The 22,545-nt window shown below is 48.5% G+C and overlaps 1 protein-coding gene across 1 annotated transcript in view; it reads left to right on the top strand.

Annotated features, from left to right (window-relative positions):
* The window catches only part of LOC146206999 (solute carrier organic anion transporter family member 4A1-like), a 356,838-nt gene that overhangs the window by 80,745 nt on the left and 253,548 nt on the right, over nt 1-22,545 (top strand). The window contains exon 4 of the mRNA XM_084576032.1: nt 22,306-22,508. Within this exon, the coding sequence (XP_084432158.1) occupies nt 22,306-22,508 (203 nt within the window). The remainder of the gene's footprint in view (nt 1-22,305; nt 22,509-22,545) is intronic.

Here is a 22,545-nt window from a genome sequence, read left to right as displayed (position 1 = left end):
TTTCTAGTGCTTTCTTGACCTCGTCCTTCGTCACTGGTGGAACGTCTGACTGTTTTTCCCTACCGCCAATCTCATTACGGTCCTGACTACTTTGGCTACTGTAGAGATCTGTATAGAACTCCTCGGCTACTTTGACTATCTTGTCCATATTAGTGATGACGTTGCCCGCCTTGTCCCTTATCGCATACATCTGGTTTTTGCCTATGCCCAATTTCTTCTTTACCGCTTTAAGGCTTCCCCCGTTCTTTACAGCATGCTCAATTTTCTCCATGTTATACTTCCTTATATCGGCCACCTTGCGCTTATTGATTAGCTTTGATATCTCGGCCAATTCGATCTGGTCTGTTGGATTGGAAGCTTTCATACTCTGCCGTTTCTTAATCAAATCTTTCGTCTCCTTAGACAGCTTACCGGTATCTTCTCTAACTATCCTACCGCCTACTTCTACCGCGCACTCAGTAATGATATCTCTGAAATTATTGTTCCTTGCCTCTAGGGTAATGTCGCCATCCTCAGTTAGAGTTGAATACCTATTCTGTAGCGAGATCCTGAACTCTTCTGCCCTCCCCCTCACCGCTAATTCGTTGATGGGTTTCTTTCTTACTAATCTATTGCGTTCCTTCTTCAGATTTAGGCTAATTCGGGACCTCACCATCCTGTGGTCACTGCATCGAACTTTCCCGATTACCTCTACATCCTGCACAATGGCGGGGGTTGAACACATTATGAAGTCGATTTCATTTTTAGTCTCTCCGTTAGGACTTTTCCATGTCCATTTTCGGTTCTTCCGTTTGCTGAAGAAGGTATTCATGATTCGTAAGTTATTGCGCTCTGCAAACTCAACTATATAACTCCCCCCTGCTATTCCTAGAACCAATGCCATAGTCACCTACTGCCTTGCCTCCCGCCTGTTTTTTCCCTATCTTGGCATTGAAGTCGCCCATTAGTACAGTATACTGCGTCTTTACTTTTCGCATTGCCGATTCTACATCTTCATAGAAGCTTTCAACTGCCTGGTCATCATAACTACATGTAGGTGCATAGGCCTGTACAACCTTCAGTTTATACCGCTTATTAAGCCTAATTACGATGCCTGCAACCCTCTCATTAATACTATAGAATTCATCTATATTACCCGCTATATACTTATTGACAAGGAAACCTACTCCCAGTTGTCGCCTCTCTGGTAAACCTCGATAACACAGTACATGCCCATCCTTCAGTACAGTATATGCCTCATTCGGCCTCCTAACCTCACTAAGCCCTATGACATCCCATTTCATGCCCTCTAGTTCCTCTAACAGCACTGCTAAACTAGCTTCACTAGCTAGGGTTCTAGCATTAAACGTTGCCAGGGTCAGTTTCCAATGGCGGCCTGTCAAGCGGAGCCAGGCTTTCTTAGCACCCCCTGCTGCGTCACAGGTCTGACCGCCGCCGTGGTCAGTTGTTCCGCAGCCGCTGGTGACTGAGGGCCGGGGTTTGATGGAGCTTATCATAGGAGGTTGTGGCCAATTACTGCACCAGGGTGGCCAACTCCTGTTCTGGTGAGGGAGTGCGTTGCCGGAGGTGTTCACCGGCATCAGGTCGCACCCCAAACCTGTATATGCAATTCCATCGACACGCGGATTTTTTTTTTTTTTTCATCCGGTGGAGAATTGCGCGGCACCGGGATTTGAACCCCGGTCCTCTTGCATGCGAGGCGGATGTTCTACCGCTATGCCACCGCTGCAATATATGCCTTGTAAACACTTGGAAGCCTACGTATTGTTGCCCCAGCTCTGGCAAAATGAGCTGCATTGATTTAGCCTTCGCATCTCCATCGGTTTTTATTTAATTTTATTTGGGATGTTTTAAATGACCCGCGGGGAAGCGACCATTTACGACAGTTTTAAAGTTAACATCATCTACATCCGTCATCCCCACGAGACCGCGCCGCTGGAAAACTAACCTTGCCGACTGGTCACTTCTTCGAACCAAATCTGTACTGAAGAAAGAATATCCGGAAGACCTAACAATTGATGAACTAAATGAAACATTTGTTACATGCATATTATTAGCAACAATGGTATCCATTCCACAAACGTCCGAAATCGCAAAAAAAAAAACACACATAAGGTTTGTTGGTCCAATGAGTGCAAATAGGCTAAAAAAACAGCAAAACAAAGCTTGGGGCATCCTTCGTAGGTACCTCACCACAGAAAACCTGCTCACTTTTAAAAAGGATACAGCCAGATTACGATATATCCGACGCAGTGCTGAGAAAACGTCATGGCAGCAGTACGTGTTCTCAATAAACAGTTCGGTAACATCCGAGAAAATGTGGAAAAAGGTGCGAAAATTCACTCGGGATTACACGGCTTTCACATTTCCAATTCCAATGACACCCGATATTCAAACGACATTACAAGATCAAGCCAATATATTGATGAGCATTGTTCCATAGTTTCAAGCTCATCCAACTACACACACACATTCCAAAAGCACAAAGCAGTAACAGAAAAACAAAAACTATCCTTTGGAGCAGGCATACATGAATACAACAATCAGCTTATTACACTGCAGGAATTAAATACAGTACTAACATCCGGTACAAATACAGCACCAGGTCTAGACAATGTACACTATACCATGCTTGCCACTCTCTCACAAAGTGCCACATACGCTCTGCTGAAATTCTTCAGTAAAATATGGATCACTGGAAAGGTGCCCAAGACATGGAAAGAAGCTATTATAATGCCCTTTCTTAAACCTCGTAAACCACCGACAAAACTCATTAGTTATAGGCCAATAGCACTTACCAGCTTTATAGCGAAATCATTTGAAAGCATCGTAAACACCAGACTTACCCTTGTACTTCAGTCTCGGCGACGTTTAGACTTAGAGTGGGTTTAGAAAGACATGTTCCACGACTGATCACTTTGTCCGCCTTGAAAACACAGTCCGGGCAGCGTTTATTCACAAGCAACACTGTATCGCGGTCTTTGACCTAGAGAAGGCCTACGATACCACGTGGAGGTTCGGTATCCTCCGCGACCTAGCAGAACTAGGTATCCGCGGCAGAATGCTGAACTGCTTGAGCGACTTTCTGGTCAAACGCACATTCAGAGTCCGCCTAGGTGTAACTTTCTGCAACCATTTTATCCAGCAGAACGGTGTGCCCCAGGGATGAATCCTTAGCGCGACCGTATTCATAGTTAAAATGAATTAGGTGCCAAAAGTAATTCCAAAATCTATAATGTACTCGGTTTATGTGGGCGACCTCCGAATAGCATGCACTTCTTCCAGCATATCTGCCTGTGAGAGGCAGATACAAATTACGTTAAATAACCTTGCTGCCTGTGCAGATAAAAACAGATTTAGGTTGTCTCCTCAAAAAGCAGTAGCAGTTCTCCTCTTTTTGAAACGAGGCTTGCACACCAATTCCACTCTACATCTTAACCAAACCCCGCTACTAGTTAAACAAGAGCATAAGTTTTTAGGTATTACTTTCGATAAAAAACTGTTTCTTACCGCATATAAACAACTTAAAAAAAAAGCTTCCCAGGTCCTCAATGCGATGAAGATACTGTCAAGAAAACGCTGGGGGTCTGATAGGGGATGCTTGTTACAAATATATCGTTCACTGATTAGCTCCAGGTTAGACTATAGGTCTATAGTATATGGCTCACCAAGACAATACTACTTAAAACGATTAGATCCGATTCACAACCTTGGTTTACGGTTGTAATCCGGTGCTTATAGAACATCCCCAATAGCAATCCTTTATGTAGATACGGATGAACCTTGCTTAGAAGATCGAAGAACGGTAATACCTTGTACATATGTGCTTAAAATCCGCTCTCAGTCTAAACACCTCTGTCACTCTATCTATAGTCACAAAATGCCTATCACGAACAATATTCAACAACAAACCTCAGGCGATAAAGCCATTACTCTTACGCTTTGAGCAAAAATGCCAAGATCTAGACACTCCCAATGAAATCAAAAATATAGCCCCAAGACAGGAACCACTACCACCATAGTACACTATCCCTACAGTGCGTGACATCACATTAACACGCTTTCAGAAAGCCTGAACAGCACATGAGCATATAATAGAAGAATATCACAAGAAATATACAGAAATCGTACTGCGTTTTACACTGATGGCTCAATAACTTACGCTGATGTTGGAAATGCCGTATACAAGGAAAAAATGAAAATACAATACGGCTGCCTCCATTTGCAACAGTTTTCACTGCCGAGTCTAGTGCTGCTTGTGTGGTCGTACAGAAAATATTCAATGAAAACATCAAAAACAGCATAATTGATAGATTTATTGAGTGTCCTTACTGCATTAAACTCCAAACGTGCCGTTCAGCCACTGAGAGGAAGCATCATACACAACATATTGAAGGTCACGGCACAAAAACATACTATAAAATTCTGCGCAGTTCCCAGTCACGTGGGAATTAGGGACAACGAGAGAGCAACGTGTGTGCTGCGCAAGCCAATACCATGGAAATAAACCTGATGAACATAGAGATTGCATCAAAATAGCGCACAGCCACGGCCGCTCAACGGAGGCGCACTTGCGCCTCCATAGAGCGGCACAGCAAACTAAGAGCCAAGTGGCAGTCTGCTTGGAGAAAACGCAGCTCCGTCTTATGAAGTGTGAATGTTCCATGGCATTCTTCAATCGGTGTAACGATGGTCATAGAAAAAGCACGGGCTGCACGAGAAAGAGGAATGGATTTGTGAGATGGTTGGCCTGAATGCTTCTGCCTTGACCGCTGGTTAGAGGCCGCGAAGCATTCGGACATATATCCTTATAAGGTGGTAACGTCAACGATGTTGGGTGATGCGCAGCCTTCCACGGGGTGCAGATGCGCATGCTGCAGGCCTTCTTGCTGCGATAGCTTGATCCTGGGTTTCTTCCGCAACACATGGAGCTCCGTGATGTGAAATGTGAATGTTCTGTGGCATGCTTCATTCGGTGTGACGATTGGCTCACCAATTAGCATGGCCTGCAAGAGAAACAGGAATCGATTCGTGAGACGCATTGCCTCAGTGTTCTGCCATACCATCTGGTCAGTGGACGCGAACGTGTTTGACATATATGATCCCATGGATCTGACGTCGACCCCGGAGTGCGATGTGCAGCAATTTACGGGCGCCAGATGTGCATGCCCAAGGTCTCGTTTTGGAGATTGGTTGATCCTGGGGTTTATCGGAGAACATGCAGCTCTGTCAAGTAAAATGTGAAGGTTCCGTGGCAATCTTCAGTCGGTGTGACAATGAGCTTAGCGAAAAGAGTGGCCTGCTCGAGAGAGTAAAGGATTCATGAGACGCGTGGCCTCAATGCTTCTGCCGAGACCACTGGCCAGTGGCCGTGAGGCTACCGGACAAACATGCTAATAAAGAGCTGATGTCGACGTGGATGGTCAATGCACAGCCTTCCATGTGGTACAGATGCTCATACGCCAGGCCTCGTTGCGGCGATTGCTTGATCCTGGGGTTTTCCAGAAAATGATCAGCTCGGTCATGTGAACTGTGATTGATCTTTGGCATTCTTCAGTCGGTTTTAAAATGGGCTTAGCAAAAAGCACGGCCTCCACGAGAAATAGGAAGGCATTCACGAGACGCGTGACCTCAACGCATCTGCCGTGCCTACTGGTCAGTGGCCACGAAGCTGTCAAAGATATATGTTCTCTTGGCGTTGATGTCGAGGTCGGTGAGCGAAGCGCAGCCTTCCACGGAGTCCGATGCGCATACCCCAGGCCTTGTTGGGGCTGTTTGATGCCATTTTGGTATCGGCAAAGAAAAAAAAGCCGACAGCTTCAGGACGCCCGCCAAACATGCGCAGTTCATTCTTCGTGGCAGCAGGACTGATTGCCAGTGGTTCGCTGTCCCGTTCTCGCCTGGCTCGGCGGGTGCCACCAAATATATTTGTGAATACCGGACAACGAGTGTGTCTGTGGTTCATCTCGACAAATTTGGTGACTCTGGACTTCACGTCTTCACTATCTAGCCTGCGCTTGCATCGGCTACTTAGCTAGGCCTAACAGCGACCGGAGTTCGAGATCCCGCCTACCTTCCATTGTGTAAGCCATGGCCACGGATTCCTCCACTCAGGTACTGTCTCCGCCGTCTCACGCTGCTTCCACGTGACTCCGCTTTCGCCGCTCTCAAGCTGCCTGACTTCTGGTCATCGACTCGGAACTTTGGTTCCTCACCATCAAGGCCTTGTTCCTCCGGAATCGCGCCACTTCTCAGATGACCATGTTCAACAACGTCATTGGCGCACTTTCTCCCACTACTGCAGCGATTGTTCGCGACGTGCTGCGCTCTCAGCCTGCCGATGGCCCTTATGATCATCTTCGGTTGACGCTCATCCAACGAACTTCTGAAACCGAGTCGCGTCGTCTGCAACAGCTCCTTACCCCAGAGAGCTCGAAGATCGCAAGCCTACCGAGCTGTTGCGTCGCATGACCGCCCTGGCTGGTGACTGCTGCTTCACACGACAGCGCATTCCTGCTGGAACTCTTCCTGCAGCGCCTACCACCGCAGGTGCGCATGATCCTGAGTGTGTCCTCATTTCAGATACTAGAATCCCTCGCTACGCTGGCACATAAGGTAATGGACACCAGTTTTCTCTCCGCGTAACCGATTTCGCGCCCTCTTGCCCCTATTTGCCCAGAGCAGCTGCTGACGATTGCTATGCCTGCCATACTCGATAAGTAGCGCGGCTTACAGCTGAAGTTGCAGCCCTTTACGCTCGCCGGCCGCGTTTGTCATCTCCAGCTCGCCGTACCAGCCCCAATATTCCTGGCAACCGTCCTCCATCATCCAGGACCTTTTGCTTGTACCACCGCCGCTACGGCTCTCGCGCACGCCAATGCCGCTAGCCCTACTCCTTCGCGGGAAACGCTCCGGCTAAAGACTGAAGGCGACCTGTGTTCTCGGCCCATGATCCAGTCGCCTCTTCGATGTCACTGACCGTATAACGAAAGTCGGCTACCTAATCGACACTTTTACTGAGATCTGTGTTCTTCCGCCTACATTGGCTGAGTGACGTAGCCCTTCAGACTTTGCACCTCTGATTGTAGTCAACGGATCGACCATACGGACATACGGCCAGAAGCTGGTGACTCTCGACATCGGACTACGCCGTACCTTTCGCTGGGTGTTTGTCTTCGCGGAAGTGCGCTCGCCAATCATCGGCGCCGACTTCCTTGGCACTGCAGGCTCCTAGTTGACATGCGGCAAAACCGCAAACTGGTTTCTGAAACGAGCCTAGTCTTCGAAAGCGTCTCTTGCCGCGATCCACCACTCCGGCTCCTCCAGAAGCACAGCACAGTTCCCGATCCTTGGTCCAGTGTACTTGCCGAGTTTTCGGACGTTTTCCGACCCCCGTCTCTTCAAGCACCGGTTGCGGACAGCTTGGCTCATCATATTGTCACGACTGGGCCTCCCGTGTTTGTTCGCTCTCGTCGCCTCGCACCGGATCGCCTCGTTATCGCCAAAAAAGAATTCGAGCAGGTGCTGGAGCTTGGCTTCTTGGCTTCATCTGTCCCTCCTCCAGTCCTTGGGCATCGCCCTTCCACAAGGTGCCCAAAAAGAAAGGCGACTGGCGCCCGTGCGGCGATTACCAGGCTTTCAACAAGGCCGCAGTCCCTGACCGCTACCCGAATCCACATATCCACAATTTTACATCGGCCCTTCATGAATGCACAATCTTTAGCAAGGTTCATCTCGTGAAGGCATATCACCTGATTCCTATAGAGCCCTCGGATATTTCGAAGAATTCTATTATTACGCCTTTTGGCATGTTTGAATAAGTCCTACGCAGTGTAACGTGCTGCTCTGCAGATCTTGACATTCTCGTTTTCAGCTCTACGGCAGAGGCCCACAAGCTCCATCAGAGTCGGTTCTCGCCAGGCTCAGCCGCTTTGTTCGTGTGATCAATGGACCGAAAAGCGAGTTCGGCATCGCAGAGTTGGACTTCCTCGGCCATCACGTGAACGCCCATGGCATCCGCCCGTGACCGACCCGTGTCACCGCCATCACTCAGTTTCCCCGGCCCAATAACATCCGGCGGCTGCGAGAATTTCTTGGCCTGGCCAACTATTATCCGCGCTTCATTCCTCACGGCGCTGCAATACTGCAGCCTGTTCACGACCTTCTCTCTGGCCACAGCAAGCCGACAGCTCTGCTGCTGTTCTCGACAAGCTGACAGCGCATTCAGCGACATCCAAGCTCCTATCGCCGGCGCCACGCTCCTCGTTCATCCCAAATGTGACGCGCCCACACCCGTCATGGTTGACGCATCGGACACTGCTCTCGGCGCGGTTTTGCAAAAGTTCATGGCTGGTGTTTGGTATCCAATCGCCTTCTTTTCCAAGAAGCGTGCTCCCTCGCGAGCGCCGCTACAGCACCTTCGGCCGAGAACTGCTTGCAATTAATCACCCGTGAAGCACTTCCGCTATTTTCTCGAAGTACGCACTTTTTATAACTTGACTGACCACAAACCTCTGACGTCTGCGCTGGCATCCAGCAGTTCTTCCTACGCTCCTCGGGAAATCAGGAAGCTCCCCTGTATTTCCGAGTTCTCCTGCTACATTCGTTACGTCAGCAGCAAGTCGAACGTAGTTGCCGATGCTCTTTCTCGCTCTGAAGTCAATGCGACGGGCAACGGACGGCCGCTCATCGACTTTATGGCTATGGCTGCTGGTCAACGAGCCGATGCCGAGCTGTGTTAGATTTGGGCTTGCGCCTGGGTATCACTCCGCTGCCACCAGTAGTTACATGCGGGTCGCGGCTCCATCGGTAGCGTTGGCCTGGCGGCTCCGTGGCTCGGCGGACGGCATCAACGGTCCCAGCAAAGACGAGGCGTCTTCGAACAAAACAAATTTTTAATACTACATCATGAAGGAACGGGCAGAGAAGCTGACCCAGAAAGAAAACTGACACGCTCACACAGCTGGTGTCTGGCGTCGTCTCTGCGACGCCTCAGAAGTAGTCTGTCTCAGCGGAGTCTGCCGCTGCTTTTTATATGCTTGTCAGTTCAGAGGGGAAGGGAGAGACTTCGTGTCCGAACGAGACGAGATGACTCAATCGTCGGTGGCGCGACAGAAATCTCCACCTCCAGCATACGGGCGAGGTCGACGCACTCTCTCTCGAGCGCCGGGCTTGGCCAGCGTTTGCACACATATGCACGCAGATTACGACGCGTGCAACTTTGGCGTGCCGAGACACGCCCGCGGGAGGAAGTGTTGGGCGGCCGACCGGATGGCACCGAAATGGCCGAAACGCTCGCTGCTTTGCCTGATGCTGCGCTGTGGCCGCGTCGGTTGTCGCGCAAGACGGAGGCGAATCGTAACACAAGCAAAAAGCACGGCCCGTACGAGAAACAGGATTAGATTTTCGATTCGCATGGCCTCTACGCTTCTACAGTTATTACTGGTCAGTAGCAGCGAAGCTTTCGGACTTACATGCTGCCAAGGCGCTGATGCTCACGACAGCAGTCGATGCACAGCCTTCCACGGGGTCCAGATGAGCATGGCTCAGGCCTCGTGGGGGCGATTTCTTGATCTTGGTTAGCGCCCGAGAACATACCGTTCCGGCATGTGAAGTATGAAGGTTCTGTGGCATTTTCAGTCGGTGTAAAGGGCTTAGCAAAAAGCACGGCCTGCACGAGAAACGCAGTGCCTCAACGCTTCTGCCCTGCCCACTCGTAGGTGGCCGGGAAACTATCGGACAAATATGCCACTAAAGCGCTGACACTGACGACGGTAGGCAATGCACAGCCTTCCACTGGGGCCAGGTGCGGATGCCCCAGGCCACATTGGGACGATTGCTTGATCCTGGGATTTCCAGAAAGCATGCCGCCCCGAACTGTAAATGCTCCGTGGCATTCGTCAGTCGGTGAGACAAAGGGCTGAGCAAAAAACTCGGGCTGCGCGAGAAACAGGAATGGATTTGTGAGACGCCTGACCTCAACGCTTCAGCCCGAACCACTGGTCAGTGGCCGCGAATCTATCGCACATATATGCTCCTAAGGCACTGACGTTGACGAATGTGGGCGATACGCAGCCTTCCATGGGGTCCAGATGCGCATGGGCCAGGCCTCATTGGGGCGGGTTCTTGATCCTCGGTTGTGGCCGAGAACATGCAACTCCATCTTGCGTAGTGTGAATGTTCCGTGGCATTCCATAGATGGTGTGACGAGGGGCTTACAAAAAAACATTGACTGCACGAGAAACAGGAATGGATTCGTGAGACGCATTGCGTCAACGATTTTGCGGTACCCACTGGTTGGTGGCCACAAAGTTGAGTGACATATATGCTCCTATGGCGCTGACGTCGACGACTGTGGTTGATCAGCAGCCTTCCAGTAGGTACACGTAGTGGTCCAGGCCTCGTTGGGGCGATTGTGTGATTGTGTGTTGCGCCGGAGAACTTCTAGTTCCGTGATGTGAAGTGTCAATGTTCCGTGGGAATCTTCACTTGGTGTGACGATAGGCTTCGCAAAAAATGAGAAGGGTTCAACGCTGTTGAATCGAATGTGGAGCGAAACCATTAGCTGCTGGCGACCTAGCGTCGTGTTCCTCTTCGTCTTATTTTTATCTTCACCTTCTTCTTATTTTTTATTATTATTATTCTCGTAGCTACGCCTCTTCACGACGTTGCTGCGGTCACTTGAGGTCTTAAGACCTTCACCAGTATAGCTTTCGCTTCAAAAGCACAGCCTGCCCGATTAAGAGGAATGAATTTGTGAGACTGATTGCTTCAACGCTTTTGCCATACCCGCTGGTCGATGAACGCGAAGCTGTCGGACATACATGCTTCTAAGGCGCTGACGTCTAAGACGGTGGGCGATGTGCAGCCTTCAACGGTGTACTGATGCGCATGCCTCAGGCCTCATTGGGGCGATCGCTTGATCCTGAGTTGTGCAGGAGAACATGCAGCTCCGTCATGTGATGTGTTAATGTTACGTGGAATTCTGCATACGTTGACGATGGGCTTAGCAAAAAGCACCGGCTGCACTAGTAACAGCAATGGATTTGTGAGATGCATGGCCTCATCGCTTCTGCCTTAACAGGTCGTTGGCCGCGAAGCTGCCTGAAATACATGCTCCCGTGATCAATGGACAAGAAGTGGAAGCTGTGACAGATTTTCTATTCTTGGGCGCCAAGATTACCTCGGAAGGAGACTGCAGCCATGAAATTAGGAGACGCCTGCTTCTGGGAAAGAGAGCAATGGTTAGCCTTGACCGCCTAGTAAAGAGCAGAGACATTAGTCTACCAACCAAGATCCGTATAACCCGTGCTATGGTCTTTCCAGTTGTGATGTATGGATGCGAGAGTTGGACTGTGAAAAAGGCTGACCGCCGAAGAATTGACGCGTTTGAATTGTGGTGCTGGCGAAGACTCTTAAGAGTTCCTTGGACTGCCAGAAGATCAAATCAGTCGATATTGTCGACCATAAACCTTGACTGCTAATTGGAGGGTCAAATTCTAAAGTTAAAGCTCAGCTACTTTGGTCATCTGATGAGAAGAGAGGAGTCGCTGGAGAAAGATTTGATGTTGGGAAAGGTTGAGGGTCGCCGGAGAAGGGGTAGGCAGCGAACGCGATGGTTAGATGGCATTCTCGAGGCATTGCAGATGAAGCTATGTGATGTTAAGAAGATAGTGAGAGACCGGAAAGCGTGGCGTGACATGGTCCATATGGTCACGAAGAGTCGGACACGACTGAACGCCTGAACTGAACTGAACTGTGGTGCTGACATCGTCCACGGTGGCCGATGCACAGCAATTACGGGAGTCAGATGAGCATGCCCCAGGCCTCGTTGGCGCAATTGCTTTATCCTGGGTTGTGCTCTAGAAAATGCAGCTCCGTCGTGTGAAGTGTGAATGTTCCGTGGCATTCTTCAGTCGGTGTGATGATGGGCTTAGCAAAAAGCGCACCCTGTATGATAAACTGCAATGGATTTGTGAAGCCCATGGCTTAAACGCTTCTGTCGTCTCCATTGGTCAATGGTCGCAATGCTATTGGACTTGCATGCTCCGACGGCGCTGAACTCGACGACGGTGGGTGATGCGCAGCATTCCACGGAGTCCAGATGCGGAAGCCCCGGGCCTCGTTGGGGCGAATGATTGATTCTGGGTTGTGCCGGTAACAATGAAGCTCTGTCAGGTGAAGTGTTATTGCTCCGTTGAATTTTTCAGTCTGTGTGAGGATGGACTTAGCAAAAAGGATGGGCTGCACAAGAAACAGGAATCAATTTGTGATACGCATGGCATCAACGCTTCTTCCATACTGACTGGTCGGTGACCCCGAAGCTGTATGACGTGTATGCTCCCGTGCCGCTGACGTCGACCACGGTGCGCGATTCACAGAAATTCTCGGATGCTGGATGCGCAAGTCATACAGCTCGTTGGTGCGATTGCTTGATCCTTGGTTGCGCAGAACATTGAGCTCCGTGATGGTAAGTGTGAATGTTCTGTGGCATTCTTCAGACGTTGTGACGATGGTCTTAGCAAAAAGCATGGGCTGCACGAGAAACAGGAGTAGATTTGTAAGACGTATGGCCTCAACGCTTTTGCCGTGCCCACTGGTAGGTGGCCGCGAAGCTGTCTGATATATATGCTCCTAAGGCGATGAAGTCGACGGTGGTAGGAAATGCGAACCTTTCCACGGGGTTGATACGCGCATGCCCCAGGTCTGATTGGGGCGATTGTTTGATTCGGCGTTTTGTTGGAGAACTGGAGCTCCGTGACGTGGAAGTGTGAATGTTCCGTGGCATTCTTCACGCGGTGTGAAGATGGGCTTATTAAAAAGCATGCCCTGCACGAGAAGCATGAATCGGTTTGTGAGACGCAATTCCTCAGCGCTTCTGCCGTGCCCACTGGTCGGTGGCAGCGAAGCTGTCGGACATACATGCCCCTAAGGCACTGACGTCCACAACGGTGGGCGTTGCGCAGCCTTCCTCGGGGTTCAGATGCTCATGCCCCAGGCCTCCTGGGGGCATTTTTTTGATCCTCGGTTGTGGCGGGGAACATGGAGCTGCGTCATGTGAAGTGTGAATGTTCCGCGGCAGTTTTCAGTTATTGTAACGATGGGTTTAGCAAAACGCACAGCTGGTACAATAAACTGGAATAGATTTCTGGGACGCATGGCCTTAACGCTTCCGCCGTGAGAACTGGTTATTTGCCGCGACGCTTTTGGACATACGTGCTTCTACAGCGGAGACGTCGACGACGGTGGGTTATGCGCTGCAATTTACGGAGTCAGATGCGCATGCCAACGGCTTTTTTGAGGCGATTGGGATGTTCCGGGGAACATCAAGCTCTCGCTTGTGAAGTGTGAATGTTTCGTGGCATTTCGTAGTCTGTGTGACGTTGGCCTTAGCAAAAAGCACGGGGTGCACGGGAAACAGGAATAGACTTGGGAGAAGCGTGTTTTAACAATTTTGCCGTGCCCACTGGTCGGTAGCCCCGAAGCTATCGCACACACATGCTCCTAAGGCGCGGACGTCGGCGACGGCGGGCGATGCGCAGCAATTCGCTGAGGCTAGATGCCCATGCCCTAGGCCACGTTGGGGCGACTGCTTGATCCTGGGTTGTGCCGGAGAAAATGGAGCTCTGTGATGTGAATTTTGACTGTTCCGTGGCATTCTTCCGTCGGTTTGACGATGGGCATAGCAAAATGCACAGCCTGCACGATAAACTGGAATAGATATGCGGGACGCATGGTCTCCCTTACAAAAATGCATGTAGGGTTTCTATAGAAATTCGAAAGCGTTGTGTCAATACACGCTGTTGAAAGTCTGTCGATAATCAACAACATCTTGGATGATGCAGTGTTGACCTCTTGTTGAGCGCTTATGAAATAGTGGCCCATGTGTTTCTTAAGAGCGCTTTTGGAATTCGCGCAACTGAAATTCTGTTGATTTCAGGCTCAAATGCTTCAGAAACTCTGCAAGTGACGCTTTTTGATTTTCTGCTACCTTTCCACTCCTGAACAACAGAAAATAGTACACGACCATCGGTTTGCCAGGAGCAGACACGGGGTGATTTTCATTAATGCAAAAGTAGTACAGTACATCTCCTAGCTGCGATAAGTCACCACATTCTATGTTCTGCCCGACCAATCAACAATCCTGTCTGATCAGTGCTGGTTAATGATAAGCATATTGAGGCATAAAAGAACAAAACAGATCTTGATCTTTTAAGCCCCATTATACTTACTCACTCATTAACCTACACTAAACTGACTAAATTGTTGATTGGTCGAGCAGAACATAGAATGTGTTGACTGACCGCAGCAAGGATATGTGCTGTGCTACTTTTGCATTAATGTAAACCACCTCGTGCCTGCTCCTGGCTAACCGTTGATCACGCAGCATTTTCTGTTAATCCGCAGCGGAAAGGGAACACAGAATAAAAAAATGCGCGTTAATGAGAAAGAAAAAATATGCATCTTTGGTGAACCCATAACATGAGCTGGGCTGTTTATTTGCTTTATTTCAATTCATGTGCAAGGTATGACGCCAGGCTGTTCTTTGCGTAAAACGCTGATACGTCCGGGAACTCCTCGCATGTGATGCTGAAATAAACAATATAAATCATAATTAAGTTGCGGTATATACTAACCTAAAAATAGAGCAAAGGCATTTGTGCGCTGCTCCACGTCATAGCTCAAGAAATTTCTTGTCTAAAATGAGTTGTCACTGTCTTTCACTGCTTAGACGGCATCGACCGCCGCCTCCACAGCTCGGCAGCACTACCACATCGTTCATTTCTCCCTGATAAACAATATATGCTGCCGTCAAAGATCCTATTGTGAATATAAATAGCAAAGTGCAAGTCACAAGCATTAAACTTGAAGCAAAATTACCAACTATAGGCACTAAAATGAGTGGAAACAAAAACAAACACTGCAAAAATGGTGGAGCTGCACAGATTCAATAGTCCACAATGTGTGACAGAGGCATATTATGATCTCGATAATGTGTCCGTCTCAGCGCGAGTAGCGTATCGAAAGAGTACAGCACTGTGCCGAACAATCCGTCAAAAACGGTCACCGTCTAAAAAAAAAAAGAAAGAAAATGTCGCCATTCCAGCTGGCGTTCCATCGGCCCCAGCGTCCGCGTAGAGACAAGCCTCGTTCTCTCTCTCTCTCCCCTTCCTTTTTTTTTCCGATGAGGCTGGTTTGCCTGCTAGAAATATTTACATGCGCGCTTCACCTCGTAGCACACACTGTACAAGACTGGCACAAACACGAATAGGAAAAAGTAAAACACTCACCAAAGTGCAGACGCTCCCTCCGCCCGCGCCGGCTTTTCGCCCAGAATCCAAAACGCCTGCGACTGTTGAACTTCTTAAACACGTCCTCCTTGCGCAGAAGCTGCCACCCAAGAGCGGATTCCTCCGAAGACTTAAATGCGTACGTTCGCGCTCCAATTTGAACAAAACGATCTTCGTGATAATCACCACCGAAAAACCTACATACGGTGCTTCGCTCACAGTGCAAGATGCGACCACGGTGGCGGGAAAACGCCAACTGAACTGGCACATCGCCGCACTCAGCGTACCCGCGTCTGCGTGCAAAGAAAACGGGGCGCAGAAGAACAGCTTCGGTGAAAAGGGGGAGCCGCCGCCCCCGCTGCGCGACTCCAGCTATGCTGCAGCCAAGGTCATCTCCGTGAAGACAAACCACGGAGAAGGCAGAGAGCAGAGACCCAGAGGGAGCAACCCCTCCCCCCCCCTCCCCCTTTTTCCCCCCAGCCGACAGGAAGTAACCCTCGACCCTCCGGACATGCTGGCGCCGTTCGCGGCACGGGGGAAAGATGGGTGTGGACAGTAGCAAGGCAGTGGCGAATGCTTCTTTGAAAAGACGAGTCGCCGATAGAAGACGCGTGTAATCCTATTTTTTTTTCTTTTTTTTTCATACGCGAATGTTTTTGCTATGCGTGTTAACTCTATAGTATGCGTGGGATCAATCCGTCATTATTAGAACCCCTCAATGTTTAAAGTGACTTCATTTTAGCATGGTGTCCACTTTAAGAAAGGAAGGAAAAGAAAAAAATAACAGTTAAATTCTCCAAAGACATACAGCGGTGGAGGATTCCAATACAGACTGCACCTCATTTTGCGGCAAAAGCTACGGGCAATAATACCTAGGCTTGGGCAGAATGTCAGACCCTGAAGCATATATATAGTGAACTTTGCAACTGGTTTAAAAAAGCTCTGTCCTGCCCTACATGGTAGGTTCAATCTAGGATCCTGTTTGTTAGTATGATGACTCACTGAACTTGTTTTATGATAAATATAAAATATGTCCTACCACTAAAGTTACCTTCTGCGACATACAGAAGCTGATCCATTACGGATTCTGATTGACATTCAACGATGTATTTGCATTATTAGTGGAGGCTTTGCCATCATGAAGTTTTTAGGGCCTATTTTCACTGTGTTGCGAAGCTTGAGCTAAGTGTGCACCGTTAATATGTACTTTTATATAACATAAACGAGAACGCAACTGCATGCTGCTCTTATATTTCCCTTTGCAGAATGGGGCCAATAGTTGATTACAAGTGAGACCAAAAATTCATAACGAAATTGTCACATTATGTTCTTATCATTTGTGCCTAAAACTACTTAAAAACATGGGTCAGCATGAACAGTACACGCTAATTGTTCGTGAACGTTGAAAACTGACAACAAAAAGCACATAGAAAAAATAGCACAAAAAGTCTATTGGGTAGAACACTTTGAAAAGTCTGTTGGCCCTGTAAAGATTGCACTCAGCTGGGGTTGAATGTCTATCGAAATTCAATAAATTCAAAAGGCGGTCAATAGTCCAACTATAGAGTTTCAAAACTCATTTTTGTAAGGGCTGAACGCTTCTGCCGTGACTACTGGTCAATGGCCGTGAAGCTGTCGGACATACATGCTCCCAAGGTGCTGGCGTCCACGATGGTGGGCGATGCGCAGCCTTCCACGAGGTCCAACTGCATGCTCTAGGCCTGATTGGGGCAATTTCTTGATCCTGGGTTATGCCGGGGAGGACATGAAGTGTGAATGTTCCGTGGCATTCTTCAGTCGCTCTGATGATGGGCTTAGCAAAAAGCATGGCCTTTATTAAATGCAGGAATAAATTCGTGAGACGGATGGCCTCAACGCTTCAGCCGTGCCCACTCGTCGGTGGCTGTGAAGCTGTCTGACATATATGCTTCAGTGGAGCTGACGTCAATCATTGTTGGTGAACCACAGAAATTCGCGGGGGCCAGATACACATGCCCCAGGCCTCGTTGGGGCGATTGCTTGATCCTGGGTTGTGGCTTAGAACACCTAGCTTCATCATGTGAAGTGTGGATGTTATTAGGCATTCTTCAGTCGGTGCGATGATGGGATTAGCAACATTCACGCCCTGCACGAGAAGCGGCAATGGGTTTGTGAGACACATTGCCTCAACACTTCTGCCGTGCCCACTGGTCGGTGGCAGCGAAGCTGTCGGACATATATGCTCCTAAGGCGCTGTCATCAATGATAGTAGGTCATGCGAACCCTTCCACGGGTTCCAGATGCCCCAGGCCTCATTGGGACTATTGCTTGATCCTGGGTTGTGTCGGTGAACATGAAGCTCCGTGATGGGAAAGTGTGAATGTTCCGTGGCATTCTTTAGTCGGTGTAACGATTGGCTAAGCAAAATGCACAGCCTGCACGATAAACTGAAATAGATTCGTCAGAAGCATTGCCTTAATGCATCTGACGGACCCACCGGTCGGTGGCCGCGAAGTTGCTGCAGACATATGCTCCCGTGGCGCTGACGTTCACGACAGTGGGCATTGCATTGCTTTCGACGGGGTCTAAATGCGCATGCCCCATGCTTCGCTGGGCTGATTTTGATCTTGGGTTATTCCGAAGAACATGCAGCTCCGTCATGTGAAGGGTGAATGTTCCATGGCATTCTTCAGTCTGTGGGACGAGTGGCTTAGCAAAAGGCTCGGGCTGCACGAGGCGTGGCCACCAGATCAGGGGACACGAGGCGGATCTAACCAAAAACTAAGACCAAAAACAACCATTAATGCAAGAATAGTGCCATTAACATCGAAGCAAAAGTAGTCACATAGAAAGCATTCTAAACTAATGGTTGCTTTCGTTTTTTATCTAGAATGGTTTTAATGTGTGTCTGCTTTTGCTTCGATGATAATGACACACGGGTATAAACAAGCTAGAGTCAGTTCTGCGGCGTTCCGCAGTACGTGTCAGCAAAATAGAACATCGGTTCACAAATGTCTTTCGTGCTCTAGCGATCGGTGCCGAGGAATAGATGTGTTTCCAATTTTTGCGGAAGGTGATTGAAGTGCACATCGACCATCTATATCTATCCCGGGCAGTTTTAGTTGTACAATGTATTTCCTAGTATCAAATGCTTCCCACTAACATTGTATAATGCACGGAACACCTATGAATAAGTGCGTCAACAATAACTACACTCCTAATATTTAGAGGCGCGATAAAACTTGACAAACACAAGGAAGACAACGGGAAGAAGCGCCTGTTGGGTCGATGAACACGTTCTTTGTTCCGCCATCGAAAAACCAGCCATAAGTCCATCTCATACTGGAGAATTGCCCATTATGTTGCCCCTTTTTGATGAACCAACATTTTTTAGCCACCGCCCCCTTGCCCAATCATTTCACCCCAGAAAAGCTGAGCACCAGACCGGGGAAGTCTTGTACCCATTGGAGGCCGGTAGATTTCTAGTGGCACTGGGGATCGAGCCTGGTATCTCCCGAATGTGACGCGGATGCTCTTCCACAGGGTGCTTCATCCCGTCGATTTCACTGTGTTTGTCCTATGTTTCGCGCCTTTAAATATTAAGAATGCGCTATAACCAACTCGCCCAGAAGCAAGTTCGCTTAAACAACAACCACGCAGCTAGTTCGCGTCGCTTGCGCAAGAGCAAGGTCAGCACCTTGAACAACTGACTCCTAGCCCGTGACAGCTTGATCATAGCGCATTTTAAGCTCGTGCTGCCAAGAATGTCATCACAAAAGGCGCGTAAAGGAGCAGTCTGCGACAATAATCTGAATTCTTTGCTGCGTTAATACCGCGTACGTCTTGACTCTTTCGCTACCACGCCATAGACGATCGGAAGTATAGGTCGGGAAATTTAAAATAACCCACCAATAATTTGGAACTGTTTTTTTAACATTTAGCGCCATCTAGGTTTTTTCATACATCTAATGTCGTTTGCACGGTTCGTTTTCAGTTTTCAAAGTGGGGGAGGGGGAGGGGGCGTACAGGAACCCACACCCGCTAGCACGAGCCCTGTGCTAGCGGTCTTCTAAAAGCTATGGGAGACTTGCGCTGCTCCTAGGGTTAAGCACTTGAATACACGAAACCGCAACAGGGATAGGTAGCATAAATAACCATGCTGAGGCAGTCTTTCCGATGTATATTCTAGGGACTATACCGATAGGCACCTTGCGCGGGCCGTGCATGGGCAGCTGGGGATTGCGTTCAATGCATGCTTGTCCTTGAACTTGCAAGTTGATCCTGCGCTGGAATTTGTTCTTTACGCCCCGTTTAGCTGAGAAGTCGCACTCGTAATGTTTGTAAATACTGAGTCTACATACTGGAAAGTTACGCAGAAAGCTGAAGATGGGACTGCAGAAACATTCCAATTTTACCACGGCAAGAGTTTCGGTGTTCGTTGTTAGGTACAGATATCAGTGAAGGCACGCTGACCTCGTTCTACTGCTCAACTGCCAATCGCCTTTAACTTATGTACTTGCAGCTCTCCAGAGCTTTTGCCTTTTGGCGGCGTGGGGACATCACACATTAGAAGCGCACTGCCAGCTCAGGAATGCGCGGTGCATATATAATTATTAATTTGCGCTAAATGCTGCTTATTGCTGAAAGTTTTCTCTTGAAAGTTAATGGCTGCTTTCTTTGAGATAGTAAACGTTTTAAGTGGGCTCTAGTTTGCCGTCCTCACCCTTCGTTGCTTCACGCATACGTGCAGTTTTTATACTTGTGCAGCTGCCGAAAACAGTAGCATAACGGACGGTTTCTATCGTGATCACAAATAAACGTGCATATAACTGGCTGTTCTTTTTATATAATTTAAGCTTGAGTCGGCGGAGCGCCCGCGTAGGGCGAAAGGCGTTTCTCTTTAGCCGAAGTATGCATGCACCTGATCGCCCGAGCTGTACCTATCACACCGTAGCCCCGTTTCGCGCGGCTAAGAGAGCAGTAGAATCGAATTAACTCGTCCGTGGCACCCTAGGACGCAATATAGGAGGTGGAGGGTACACGGCAAGATCGATGCCGTATGTTTTGAGCCAGAAAGCAGCCGTAGCTTTTTTGTTTTTAATGCTACCGGTTCAAAATGATGTCCATTATATATAACGATGGTTGATGGACTGATTTTTTATGGCGCAAGGGCATCTTTGGCCAAAGAGCGCCAAAACACAAGGTGAAGTCACAACTGAATTTAATAAAATGTCCGAGGTGAGGTGTTTAATGAAGTACTTAAATACGATGGTGTATAGGGCCTAAAAGTTTTTCCGGAGTGTGTAGTCTAAAAGCAGTGGTGTATAGGGCCTAAAAACATTGAGTTGAGGTGTTTAGTGGTCTGAGTAAAACTGCAAAGGGTGAAAAGTACGTGTTAAAAGAATAAGTTGCCTCAGCAACAATTTCTTTAAAAGAAAGCCATTTAATTAAAAGAAATGGGCTGCCGCCCATGTTGATAAATGACTCCGTATAAAAAGCCTACTTTTAATAAATATTTAAAAAGTCTTTCTAAAGGAAACATTGGATGGTCGCCAAGAAAGATGGATGGATGTGGCGGTATTTGTTTTGTGTATAATTCAGGGAAGTGACGTCTCCTATGCTGTTCCAGTCTTTGACATTCAATTAAAATATGGAGTACTGTGAGCCGGCAACCACATCTCGAACAACGTGGTGCAGGAGAGTTCGTTAAAATGTATGAATGTGTCGTGTATGTGTGACCTATTCTCATCCTGCACAGAGCTACTTCTTTGAATCTGTTTTGTTTTTCTGTGGTGTATCTGCCTATCCTTGGTTTTATTGTGTGTAGTTTATTCTCCGTTGCCATGTCCCACTCCTCTTGCCATTGTTGTCTGATCGTGTTTTTGATGTGACGCTTGAGATCCTGATATGATATGTTGTCAGTGTCTGTAGTGTTTCGAAGGGCAGCTGATGCAGCAAGCCTATCTGCTGCCTCGTTTCCTGGTATACAGCGGTGGCCTGGCACCCAACACAGTGTAATATTAAGTTCTAGATTATGGGCAGACATAAGGGAGTTATAAAGGGAATTCAGGACTGGGTTCTTATTGTGCCACTTTAGAAAGGATAGGGACATTAAAACACTGAGGGAGTCTGTGTAGATGATCGATGTCTGTATTTTCTTTTCTATAATGTGTCTCACAGCTAGCAGGATTCCATGGCATTCAGCGGTAAATATACTTGTATGTCTGTTCAGTGTTTTTGAAAGTGAAAAGTGTGGTCCATGTGCTGCACAGGATACTTGAGCAGACTTCGAAGCATCGGTGTAATATTCATCACAAGTGTACTTCGCCTGAAGTAACATGAAGTGCCGCTGATATATAACGAGCTTTATCACGCTCACCGAAGGGCAGAAAGAAGCGACAGTCGACGGAGAGATACGCGCTGCAACATAGGGAGAGCCGCCGTTGCACTACCCAGTTAGCGTTTTCTTCAGCGCCATGAGGCGGCGCCACCCAAAACCCCAGCGCAAGGCTCCTGTAGCGAGGGGCGTCTGCTGCTTGGACCTCTTTAGCTAGTTTCGCCGCCAGGCACCGCATGGATTGCTGGAATCGTCGAGCCCGATGAGTAAAATGTGTTTGAAGCAAGTTTCCTTTCCATAAATATTTTGGACACTCTAAGTATAATGGTTTTGTGTTAAAACAACGGTTTGCGCCGGGATAGCAGCCGTGGACTGTAAACAGTCATGAAACTCTACGCCATCATGTGGGGTCAAGCAGCCGGTGGGGCGAAACGATTATACACAGTGGCGTTATGTATATGAAATAACAAGCACGTATTCTGCAGTTTCGCAATTTAATTGTAGTAATAGAGTGCATTTTTTACAGTAGAGTTGACTTTTCACCCCTGTGACCGTAGATGAGGCGGCAATCGCTTTCGGCCGATAATGCAGTTGTGGAAGTCACTCGCCCCATGTTACCTAACGTATTCCGGAGTGTGCTTGTTTCAGAAAGATTTTGAAAGCTTTGTCTTGCAACAAAACTGCTGGGCCTTCGTCCAGGTACAGCCAGGAGGTTAAGGACCTGTGCCCTTTCGAGGATAGCAAGTCGACAGTCGCCTGGGACAGCCACACACTCCGAAATTATCGCTTCGTCTTCATGGCAGCCAACCTGGTGCACGGCTGCTCCACGGTGCCTTTCTACACACTGGCCATTGCCTACCTGGACGATAACCTGTCCGCCCGGAAGTCCAGCTGGTACATCGGTGAGATCATTTGGTTGGTCGGGAGAATGCAGTCAAC

The sequence above is a fragment of the Amblyomma maculatum genome, chromosome 1, assembly GCF_055883805.1.
Source record: "Amblyomma maculatum isolate TAMU_Amacu chromosome 1, ASM5588380v1, whole genome shotgun sequence".
NCBI classification, from domain to species: domain Eukaryota; kingdom Metazoa; phylum Arthropoda; class Arachnida; order Ixodida; family Ixodidae; genus Amblyomma; species Amblyomma maculatum.
Note: the sequence above shows the minus strand (reverse complement) of the source record. Positions and strands in the feature narration are given on the sequence as shown.